General features: G+C 41.8%; 1 protein-coding gene across 1 annotated transcript in view; it reads right to left on the bottom strand.

Moving 5' to 3' along the window:
* UNC13B (unc-13 homolog B) overlaps positions 1–12918 on the bottom strand; it is a 189036-nt gene that overhangs the window by 45846 nt on the left and 130272 nt on the right. The window contains 4 exon segments of the mRNA XM_026069194.1: positions 6697–6782; positions 7717–7850; positions 8682–8816; positions 10301–10390. Of these exon segments, the coding sequence (XP_025924979.1) occupies positions 6697–6782; positions 7717–7850; positions 8682–8816; positions 10301–10390 (445 nt within the window).

Here is a 12918-nt window from a genome sequence, read left to right on the forward strand (position 1 = left end):
CTTCTGAAGCTTGAGCAATATGCATAAGAAGAAAGGCCAAATAAGTTATGAGTTATCCAAATGAAAACACAAAAAACAAGGAACCTTTCATGCATAATTGTTTCACAAGCTTCATCAACTCCCAAAGCAGTGGAACACTCCAGTGAGTTGTTTGCAAACCTCTGTCACAGCATAATAGATTTCCTCCTAATTCTTCCAATTCACATTTAGCAGATCCACACAGATACAATCTTCAAAAAAAAGAAACCCAACCTTCTTTTTAAATAAATTAAAACAGCTGATATCAAACAGACAGACATAATCCCCAGGGGATAATGGTTTGATGGACAAATTACTTCATATGTGCTACCACTTTACACATGTGCTGTGATCCATTACTCTCCACAGAGAAGTTGCTTTTATTGGAAGCAGAGGAACAAAAGTACATTGGCGTTTTAGCTTAATAAAGCTAATATCTTTCTTGAGCACTAAGGAAACATGCTCCTCCCTCAGAGTCTGAACTGCTGACCTCCCTCAGAAATAACTGCAGAAGAAAATGATAAGCTCTCTTTGTAGATCTAAAACTGGAAACAAAAATAACAATAACACCGCCCGCTTAGCTCCCTGCAAGAAGGAGGAAATCAATGGATGATTATAACTTCATTAACTTTGGTATGTGGTGCTACAGAGGTGCAATTCCTATACGGGAACAGCTCTGCTCCTGCAGATAGAAGGCATCATCCAAAAGTCATTCAAAACCCCCCCACAAAGGGACTATCCACCTCCCTAAGTATCATTTACACAGAAGCCAGCAGCGCTTGTGGTTGAAGTGTGAATCACATCACCTGTAAAGGGTGGAGAGGTAGCTTTAAAAACAGTCTGGCCAATATAACACATTCACTGTGATAAGTCTAATGGCACTTAGGTCAGAGGTTTGAGGGGAGGCTTGACCACTCTGCTTTTTGCATCACACACACAACAAGGGAAGTCGATCATCAGTAATTCTTTTCCAAAATTCTCCTAGCCAAGACATTGACTGCCAACATGCAACCCTGAGAAAAACGTGGTGCATACAATAGCAGCCAAGGTGTTACCAAAAGGCGATTTCGGTGACAAAGGGGGTTAAAGTGKTGTAGGTAAAAAGTAAGGTGAAAAGGACTCAATCAGACCTATTTCCTCAAAATTAAGCAGTGCACTAGAAGCAATTAATTCAAGCCTTTTCCTGATACGCATTTTTCCTGTGGTAGGACATTTAAAACACTAGTAAACTGCAGAAGAGAAAGATGCAAAGCAGCCACAGAAGCATAAACCCAGGGATTGCTATCTAACCATCTATGCAGTAAAGGAGAGGCTTGACACTAAGGAGACAAAACAAAGGGAAATTAAAAGAAAGAGAGGTCTTACCACCATAAAAGAGACCTTTGCGTATACGAAAGAAAGGTGGGGCTTGTGACAGAGAAAAGACAAAAGTGAACTACAACAACCAAACACGCTGGAGCACACAGAAAACCAACAAAGCCAGAAACCCCTCATCACCACCAGCTTGTACCATCTGCCTTCCCCCCTTCAATGGCCCCTGTAGGGTTCTGATCACCCACACTCTTTGTAAAGAGAAAGGTTTCAGAGCACTTGAAGGTGACATGGAAGCACATCAGCTACTAGCCAGAGGTATATTTCATAAAATTGCACTTACACCTTTCACACAAAGCAACCTGTGTTTCAGACACTCGCACTGTTACACATTTCAGAAAAAGTTGAAGAGCCTAAGAGCCATCTATCTTAGCAGATTTGGGTTCTGCTTTATAACCTGCTGGCTTTTATAGAGCTTAGCGGCAGCAACAGCAGAAAAGTACACAGATATTTTCCAGCAACTGCTGTGTTTTATCCTCAAAAAACCACCAAGTTCTGTAACATTCTCACATTTCATCTGAAGATTTCATCTGCAAACAGTCTTCTCTGGAGGAGAGTTTTAGGGTCACTGAGGCAATATTATTAAGGAATTAATAGGGAACTGCTTCCTAGCAGCATGCTTTTCAATGTTATGTCCAGTTTTATTTTTGAGGCAGAGAATAGGTCTTCCACCATGTCCTTACTCCACAAACCAACAGATCGCACTGGGTGGATTTTTCTTTTGATAGTCAACCTATTTTTCTTGGATTAATTTCAAGCAAATGCTGAATTTCTGCAAAAAAATGCTAATAGCTACCTAGGCTGCTGAGGTGTTAACACTTTAGAAAGTTGGCATCCACATGTGCACTTGATCTCCCATATTAGAAGTCAGATCATGGCAGAATGATTTACTTCAGCCCTTCCTGCCAAGTCTACTCAGTCTGTTCCTACCAGAGATGCCTCCCATTTACAACTTTCCTAACGCTGATGTGTCCAAAACAAGATGAAATGGCATTGTCAAGGAGGACATTGATTTTCTATTACTGTCTTTTAATGTCTTCCTAATAAAGTAAGAGCAGAATCTCTCTTTGCTTGGGGAGCATGTGTTTTCTGGTTTATGGAGGTTTCACGGGAGATAGCAAGAAAACTAGTAACTCCAGTTTACTTTCATCTGTCAGCCCAAAGTGGGTTCATGAGGAGGCTATCCAGCTGCTGAGCACTAGTCAGTGCCACAGAGGTGAAGCTAACTGTGTGACCTGAAAAAATTGTGCTCTTCCCTACAGAGCAGGATGATCCGGCGAGACAAATCTGGGCCACGCAACATTTCTATCTGATCTGTTTTACCCTCGGGCTGATGGGGAACAGGAGGCGCTTCTGAATGCCTCCTCCTGTACTGCCTTTGCCAGTGAGGAGGGAAGTGCCAGGTTTTCCGTTCACAGTGCCCTGAGCTGTCACTGCTTCTGGGGAGAGGAAAAAGAAGACAGGTCTGGTAGATCCTGGAGCTGCTGCCATGTCTCAGCACCTGAGTCTCCTTAGGGGAGGCAGACAGGGGCAAAAGATGGGCCTCCAGTGTACTCGCTTCCAGCAGCCACCTCCAGCATGCTGCTGCCGTCACTACTGCTACCAGTTCCAAAACACATTTGAAATTGGGAAGAGGCGTTTCATTTTTATGATCTGAACATTTCAAACATTAGCAATCTTACTCTTCTAAAGGTGCCCAAAGGACACACGCTGCAGCACCCCTGAACTAGCAAGACTTCCAGTTCTGGAGTCCCCAAGCATTGTATTCTAGATATCTTCCATACTTTATTCTCTGAAAGTGGCTGTCCTTTTCACAAGGCAACAGATTTAGAGACTCCCAGGGGGAAAAAAAAAAAAAAAAAAAAAGCTTAACTCAGCCTAGGGTCTGCATCTCACTGAGGTCTCTGCTTCCTCCTCCTAAAACATCCTGCCCACTAACAGCACTGAGTAGTGCAGTGCACTGCTCCTATATATTAGCATTTTTACACTGCTCTACACAGACTGCTCAGTGCATATGGGGGTTAAGTTCCAGCTGGGAAAGATGCTGTTAGCTGCCACCTGCACAGAAAGAAGAGGACTCATGCAGCCAGGAGCTGCTCTCCAGCTCAGAGAAGCTGTCTTCTCCCTGAATCTTGCAGTTCTCTTCACACTGTATATTGGAGAGCAATGGGGAAGCACCAAGCTGGAATGAGGGAGAGGGCAGTTTCATGCAACCAGGCCCCCACTCTTTCTACACCAAAGCTATTGCTCAGCATTTAAGTTAAAAGAAAACTTACTGCCACTGCAGAGTGAACAAGCCACAGATCTTCAGGCGTCACACAGACAGCAGGGAAGGAACAGACCCACACACTAACTAGAGCTCAAACCTCAGCAGTTATTCTCCATTGAATGTTGCCTACAGCTTAGTGCCTGGGACCCAACACGAGGACTCTCCCCCAGAATTGCTGAGCATACTGGGTACCATCAAACAACAACAGGAATGACTAGTGAGAAGAAGAATCTCCCAAACAGCACATACCCACCATTTCTGCAGCAGCAGTACAATCTTCCAAGTCGTCTTTGCAGATCTGTTCATCAGTGGCATAAAACCACAGGACGCTAAAGCTAATATTAACCACATCCAAGGTACTATAACTACTGGTAACAGATCAAAATCTTTGCCTACTCACGACTATAAACTCTACTAAAGAGCCTGAACTTACCACTTGGTGAAGTGAATGAGCTCATGTTATCCAGAACTTAAGAACAAAACATAAGGGAAAACACCATGAAGAAAGTTAGAAGCAGGTATTATACTCTGCATTCATATGCACACATCTCCACAAAACAGACCAGCTTTTGTAGCAGAGAGCTTCCGACACAAACAGACCTCAGAGCACACCAGAAGTGTACCCATGGACTACTATGCAACCCAAAGACAGGAATGTGAAACTTTTAGTACAGTTAAACTGGTAGAGAAATTAGTGAGTTAAACTGAGAAATTATACAGCCGAGGACAGCAAATCTGATCTTTACCCTTCATACCATTCCCCCCGTCCCCCACGTCCCATTTAAAAAAAAATGCAGTGAGCTAATCGAAGCACCTGTATTTAAAACATGGATAGTAAGGCCTTTAACTGAATTACTGTAAGCTTGTTCTGAAAGTTATCGTTGAAGTTTTTGGAAAGCAAAGAAGTGGGGAATCACACTTGCCTCAAACAGAACTCTACACCTTGAGGATCTCTCGAATATATAGTTGGAAGAGACACACACCAACATACACTCTACCACTGGCTCAGCCCTCCCACAGGACTTGCACAGATAGAGTACAAATACATACACCATGCAGTTTTTCATCTTTAGTTCAAAATGCAAACCCTTCCCTGTCCATCAACTGACTTTGCGTCAACCCTTCTCAGCAAGAAATACTCTGAAGAGGGAAACTCTTATGATATATGCTCTTTTAGCAAGTGTTTGCTATGCATTGATGAACTCATGGGTGGAAACATCATGCCAACTCTTGTCTTAAGGAGCTCACAAGTGAACAGAAGGATGCCAGGAAAAGCTAAAACAAGCCCAGCTGCACCACAGAAGACAGTCACTGACATGGACAAAGGGGAAAAGGTATGAGATGTGAATGGAGAAAACCTGGGAGGCAGAGTGAGCTTGGGCACTGACAATCTAATGGAGACATTTAAAAAGAGGGAAAAAAAAAAATCAATCAGATTCAGTCAGATACAGACAGAATCGGTACAACTTTTGGCAGCTATGTTTTAGATGCAATGGGGAATGGGAATCTCAGAAAAGGAGTCAGCAACTAGATCCATAGAGATACAATTCTCAAGGCTGGTGGGAAAGGAGGAAGATATGGCACTTTCAACATGCAGAAGAGCAAAATGCATTATGATTTCCTGAGGGTGGATGCACAGGGGTAAATAAGGACAAATGGAGAGGGGAGCCAAAAGGGTTTGCAGGAGCAGTTTCTAGGGAAAGTGAACGTGAAGTAATCACAGCTGCCTTATCTCTAATACAGGAGCCAGTAGTGCCAGTTACTACAAGAGAGACACTTCATTAGTCCCATGTTCATAATGTCTGTTCTTAGATCAATGCAACCTCGCAAGATAAAGATGCTGTGGGGTACAAATGTATTTAAAAGGTTCCTAAAACAGAAGTGATAATACTTCATCGAGACCTGCAGCCTGCTCAAGTCAAGCCTAGAGCTGGCAAAGGGTGTCCACAGCACAGTCTCCAGCCCTGTTATGTTGACAGAGACTGAGAAATAGATGGGGTCTATCCTCTTCACTTACAGAGCAAGCCCCCAAGACTGTTCCTGCAGAACAACACGCAAGAAACTTAGCTGGCAGCACCTTTCTTCTAACAGTCTGAAATAAGAGCTTAATGGGCTGTCGGTCCTACAAGCGAACTTAGATCAAATTGGAGGCAAATGGACTGAGGGTAATCTTGTGAGTGACCAAAATTAGTAACTTATTTGTTTTTGGAATATGAACTACGGCTAGCACACTGAATAACACAGGCAGCACAGGCACTTCTGTTTTATTAGACTGTTGCCTTACAGATGATTGTAAAGGCCTGACCCTGCAAAATACTGAGAAAACAGCTCCCACTACAGCTGCAGAGACAGTGGGAGTTGGATGCTCTCTGAACCTCGTAAGAAGCTGTCTGCCCTCTGCAAACAAATACAAAAACCATATTCAGACCCTGTAATAAACTGTAAGAAGAGTACTGCAAATGGCAAAATTTCTTTCAGGGAGTTTGGTGGCTCTGCATGTCTAACTTATATTTTCAGAAACTGTAAATTCCTCCTTTATTAGGAGTCTGCTGGGATTATGCAAAGATTTATTCAAGATGAGGATGTCTGCAGCAGGATTTGTTTTAGCAGCACATTTCTGCTCATCACTTAGACAAAGCCTACAGCATATCATACAGAGAACTGCAGCCATGGTACAACCCAGAGCCCACCTACTTCTCCAGCCCTTCCTATCTCAGTACATTGCAGGAAGAAGCTGCTGCTGTTCTAGGGCATCATGTCCCGAGGCCAAGGTGAATTCCTTATTTTAAACCAGCTGGGATGACTATAAACAGCTTGCAACACAGCCTAACACACAGGTCTAGACCCCCTGGAGTCTGTCATGCAGCGCTCAGTCTGAATTCTCACCCACAAAGCAGCTGTCCACAAAAAAAACACTAGAAAACCCTGCTCCAAACAGCAGTACAACTAATTTGCTTAAGCCTCGTTTGCACCATATGGATGGAGAATAGGAGATTAGTAACAACAGGTCAGCTAGCAGCAGTGAGAAATTCTCTTACCTTCCATGGCATATTTCATATCCTGGGCAAAAAGACTCCACATGACCTCTGCACTGATCTTCCCAACAGCAAGCTCCTGAGGAAACCTGAGGGGACATTTGGGAAAGGCTTTGGCACATTTCAGAGCAATGGGATCTTCTTTATTCAGCTCTGAGCTAAACTTTAAGCTGAAAGGCTCAACATTACAGCCATTTCTTTCACCCTAGAGAGATAACCAGGCGGATTTTGGAGATCATGGACTGGTTGAGACTGGTTTTAGCTCAAAAAGCCAGCCACTGGATGCCTCTCCTAAAACAGAGGTATACAATAACTCCAGCAATGTGACCTCAATGCACTTGCACCCGTTTCCCTTTCTTGTCCATATTCCAGGTTTTTTCTAGGATTACGAGGCATTGGTGGCAGGCGAACACCAATCAGGTGTTCCGAGTGTTAAATCCACAACCTCTAGGGCAAAATCCACCCCTTCATGTATTATATAATGTCACATCTCTCTCTCTCTCTCTTGCCCTGTGGGATTGTTGGAGGAGCATTCGCTGGTTATACAGACCAGTTTCAGGTTCCTTTGCAATGCTATGCCAACCCCACCCAATGCAATCTCCCAGCGCAGCACAAAATACCATGTTCCTAAATCACAGTGTAAGGCACTGTTACCGTGGCATCACTGTGTGCGTTAATATACATCCCAGAATTGGTCAACAAAAAAAAAAACCCAAACCCCCAAAACAAAAAACCAACAACTCTCACCCCATTTTCAGTTGCCTCCCTGAGTTCAGGATTGTAATAATCAGGGTGTTTGTGTTCGAACGCCATCGTAAATGAACCTTTTGAAACTCTTCCATCCCAATCAAAAAGTTAGTTATATAGACAGAGACAAATAAGACAGAAAGACAGACAGACAAGATAAGTACTTCTATAAATACACAACTGACAGAAAAGATAGAAAGCAGTTTAACAAATAAAGCAGAGCACACAGAGAGACTGCTACTAGCATTAGTCATAAAGAACATGGAAGTTTCTTACTGATTCAGGACTGGGGTATAAGAATTTTTGTCTTCTTCTATGATAGAAACTATCAAAGTGATGAGTTTGGGCCAGAAATCCAGGTTCCTGATGCTGGGACCCTGTTCCTCAGGAGGAAGATCCTGATTTTTGTTCTGGGAAAGAAGCCATTGGAAACACAGTGTAAGTTTAAAGGGGAAAGAAAAAGTTGAGAAATGTAGATCACCTTGTTCCTTACAAACTCCAAACACAAAGTATATTTGGGCATTTTCTTCCAAAGAGTTTAAAATTATTAATGTCTCCTGGCAACTTGCTTGATCTAACAGAAAACACAGTAACATGCCAAACCACATCCGTAACTGGTGGCCTCAAAGCCAGAGACAACCCTCCTTTTGCCATGTACCATGCCAAGAGCAGCTCAGGCTAGGGCAAACTTGCCAAGACATCTTTTTCTCTAAGCTAATTGCAACTACTTGCATTTTAGTCACTTGTGTTGACTAATATATCCACACTGACGCATTCTGTACGCGTTAATGAAGAGTGGGCAGTAGAGATCTCAGGGATTTGAGAAAAATTTGGGGCTAGAGGTACATCCTAAGCCCAGTGCAGAACCCTGGGTACCAGAAAACAAGGTAAAACTTCACTCCTTGAAGTTTATCTAAACTAAATACAGTTTCCTTGATAAGTCTACATGCTAATTAGCTTTCGCTGACTGAATCTTGCATCAAACCTTCCCTTCAGAAATATCTGCTCGTGAAATAAAATAGCTGAGGCTGGTAAAATGAATGGCAGAGCAATTAGTTAGTGTAAAACAATTATCATCCTCCACTTACTAACCAGTGCTCATTAATTGATTACAAGTTTTGTACATTCAGAAGATTACACACCACATAATTTTTTCCTGGCTTTTTGTATTAATTAGTATCCTCATTATCATCTTAAGCAAATCAGAAGCTTGGATTTCTGCCTGCTTATCAGTTACTCACAGGATCTGTCTGGTACTCGCGACTGTACAGCTCATGACAATTGTTGAAAATGTACTCGTAGGTGGAGTTGAGGCAAGCTTTTACACAGTCCTTCACTACTTGGCTGGCTCGGGGTGGGCTCTGCAGCTCTTGAACCTGCAAGGAGACAACAAAAAAAGCCAAACAAAACAGCGTTCATAAATCAGAAAAAGAACAAGCCACCAGTTTGAGAACTACCCGGGACTCAGCGGCTCTGCTTTCCAGAGCTTGCACTGTCAGTGACCTGAAGCCATGTACGAGTCTGTCTCTGTGGCTTGCCTCCCCAGCTATAAAACAGGAGTGACAACACTCATGCACTAGCAGGATCATCTGGAGCATAAGAGAGATTCTGAAGTGCCAAGGAAAGTTCTTCAGAATACATAAATCGTGTGGTTTGGTTTGGAAAGTCTGAGCCAGGCACACACAATTTCTGCTAAACTTAAAGGATTTTGCTATAATGCCAGCAAACCTTCTTTTCAACCATTGGAAGAACATGAGACAGACTATCAGAGCACATGACATCTGATCTGGAAAGTCTTACTGAAGACCAAACACTCGCATGCCTTTAAATACAATACGTTTCTTCAAGGGCATTCTCCTTCACCAGCTCAACTGAATTTTAAAGCACACCAGAATCCTTAGTGACCTGCCAACTGATACTCCATTCTCCTCTTGCAACATCAGTTCTTTTATTTCATTGTTACATTACTTTAGAAAAAAATTACAGGTCTACTTTAAAACTACAACAGATAGGCAGGCATCATCCTGAGAATACAACTATATCCTGAGAAAATTTTGCTGTTGTCACTTCCTCTAAACTTTTCAGAGGATTTCTATAAACCAAACTTTCAATACATACATGTTGTATGAATCAAGACTTTCAAAATAAAGTTCTAAAATACTATTCACCAAAGGGCTTAAGATTAGACTCCTAAGCACTTCCTGAAATAGCTCAAATGAAAACTTGCTTTGTTTTTGAAAAGATGAAAGCTGCTAAGTGCTAAGTAACATGTGTGCTAACCTACTGCAGCAGTTAAAAAAAAAAAAAAAAAGTTTAGAAACAGAAATCAAGAGTTAAAAATAATCTCATTACACACTGCCAGAACAATAAACTTAACTACAAGACAGGCACAGTAACATACACAAAAACTCTCTTGGGTCTTTATTGATGGATACTATCTCATTCAGTATCTTACCCTCCAAGAAATAAATTTAAAAATATTTACTAGATAAAAGATGGTGAAGAGATGGTTGTGACAATTAAATGATATAGACATAATTTTATATGAAAAACTTCCTGATGTTATTAACAAAATAACTTATCATTCTAAAGACAGACAATATGCCTTTTTCTTTTTGAAGAAAGTTATTTGCGCCATATTTATGACTTAAGAACCCTGTGGAAAAAACAGCATTAATCTTTGTCAACCATCATACAGTGACATAGAAATAAAATGTGGATGTTTATTACAGGGTCAGCGTAAGACCTCCACTGTCTTTCTGTGGAGAACAGAGGCGTGAAATAATAGTTTAAAAATGGAAAACCAGCTCCTGCTGCAAAGCTACAGAGGTCTCGTTCCCATCCCCACCCGTAGCACTACCTTCATCCTGAAGAAGGTGATGCTGGTCAGCAAATCCACTGTAGACTTCAGGTCCTGCAGCCGTTCACGGCTGCTGGCTGGGAAGTTGTTCTGTTGACATAAAAGGGAAATCCTGTTGGAAAGCACAGTCAGATCCCTGCAAAGCTTCAAGCATGCTCTAAATAGGGAAAGCATCTTGGAAACATTTCCTGTTCAAGAAGCTCGTACCAGTCAAAACAATGCTCAATAAATAAGGCCTTTTATTGCAGGAGCTCATCTGTTTGCTTAATTTAATAGCTTCTCATATGGATGCAAAGTTTGTGGATGCCAGGAGACTAACAACCCTCAGGGAGAGGAGGCCTTTCCTTGGCCCCAGGATGAGCAGGCTGTGAGCAACAGCCTCGCCACCTTCAACCCTGGCCTCCTGCCTAACCACTGGGCTGGTCCTTTCCTTCTTGCACTCCCTGCTTGGCTTTTGGCTTCTCTTCTGAGATACCAAAAGGTGTAGTATATTTGCAGTCTCTCCAGAAGAACAAAGTGGATTGAGAAGGAAAAATGAGCACTGTTCACCACAAGAAGTTATCTTAACCACTTGGTCCCTTGTAAGACCCAATCTGCCAACATAAGCCTTTGTCCTTCAGTGCCTCCTTTGCTCTAACACACTTTTATTTTACATTATCACCCTGCTGTCTGTAATGGTTGTTTCTCCTTCCACTCTCTGAGTTCCATTGAAATTAAAAGTGCCATTGTCCTTTCCAGAACTGCACACACACAAGTATTTTATATATATATATATATATATAATATATATATATGCATGCATATATACACACACACACACACTGTTATATATATGCCGAATACATAGAAACACACCCCCAAAGCAGCAAGCTATTTCTTGCAACAGACTGCCGCCTTTCTGACCTCGGGCACCATTCCCTTCCCTACGTTCCCACTCTTTGCCTCCTGTGTCCTTTCACAGTGTTAAGGCTCCTTAGCATGTTCTTACATGCCAGCTGACACTCTGCTTTTGCTACAAGTAAAATAACAAACGCAACTGCACTTGCATAGTGTCTTCATATTTGCCCATTCAAAAACTATTGACACTTTCTTTTTGACAAATCCACATTGTTGGTTACTCATTGTTTTCTTATAAGTGCTTATGAATAGCTTGCTGTTTCAATACTGGGGTGAGGGGGATTTTAATTGGAGTAATTTGAATTGTAAATTGCCATCTCCTCTTTTTAAAGCTGGAAACTGTAATCCCTTTTTTGGTCTTCCAGAACTTAACCTGCCCTTCAGGGGTCTTAAAATAATCACTAGCAGGTCTCAGATGGCTTCAGCCCATTCTTTAAGTATACTACCAATTTTATAACCTCTAAATTATTTAAAGTACACTAATCTTTCCCAGTCCTTACCTAAGGTCTTACTTGTTTGTCCACACCTGAATGCAGTTTTTATTGAAGACCAGACAAACAGAAAGGGACCAACACTACAGCTTCTTGTTGCCACGTGTTGGTAACTCTTCCTCTGCTATACAGTGGATCAGTGCTCTCTTTGGACCTTGCCTTACTAGTAATGCACTTTTAGAATAGCTCATTATACAACATCCCTTTTATCTTTGTTTTGTGCCTTGCCCTTTCTGTCCCTTTCTGTTTGTCTTCCTAATGCATTCCTTCTCTTAGTCCACTCATGTTTCCCTTCTCCATATGTTTTATTGTGTTTCAGATAGATGAACCACCCAGAATATGATTTTTTTTTTTAATTCGAAGCTGATATTTTGCCACCATTTTTTAAGTTTCAATGAAGCAGCATTAGTCACCATTTATTGCATTTCTGTTGACACAGGTACAAAACAGCTCAAAACTATTCCAACATCTCCCCTGTCAAAGAAGGAAACTCAATACCCCAAACAAGCTAGGGCCATTCAGTTGATAGCTGGAGTTATTAGCTAGTGCTAAATATCAAAAGGTTTTTCCACTCTCACATGGGGGCCCCAGAAGGCAGGGAGAAAGTTTCTGAAGGAAGCCATGACAAAAGGAGAGGACTTGCATTTGATGTGAGAAATGGTATTTGAGCGTGATACCATTCCTCTCTATATGCAAGAGCAGAGACTTCAGTGAGCCTAAATGCTGACTACATCTCAGGGCCACAAGGCTGAGGTGTCAGCAAAATGCTTCCAGGACTCTTGTTTCCTTACAAAAACTTGTAATTAGTGTATTCTATAAAAATAAGAAAAAGAAAAAATATGTAAGGAACTTCTATGCTCCTGCTTCCTTACTCTACTCTCCAGGAAGGAATTAAAAACAAAAAAAGCCAAGTCACATGGCAAGACTATGTTGACTCTGGAATAGCACAGAAAGAAACTAGAGGGTTTCAGAAGCCTGATAGACCGATGCCAGTGTTTGAAACACATCTTCCTCTATCCCTCTAAGTGGGATCTCAACCTTAGAGCACATCTTATAGATCCAGAGTCAGGGACAGTGATTAGAGTCTGCCAGATCTAAAATATGCACAACACAGCTGTGGGTCCCCTGAAAGATTCCTGTCTTTCTAAGTGAAAACAGATCTGTCTGTTCTCCCTTTGTAGCTTATGCCTGAAGTAGCTGAAGAGGATTCAAAAGAATTAATCTAATTCA

This window comes from Apteryx rowi, unplaced genomic scaffold (assembly GCF_003343035.1).
Source record: "Apteryx rowi isolate R43461 unplaced genomic scaffold, aptRow1 scaffold_289, whole genome shotgun sequence".
NCBI classification, from domain to species: Eukaryota; Metazoa; Chordata; class Aves; order Apterygiformes; family Apterygidae; genus Apteryx; species Apteryx rowi.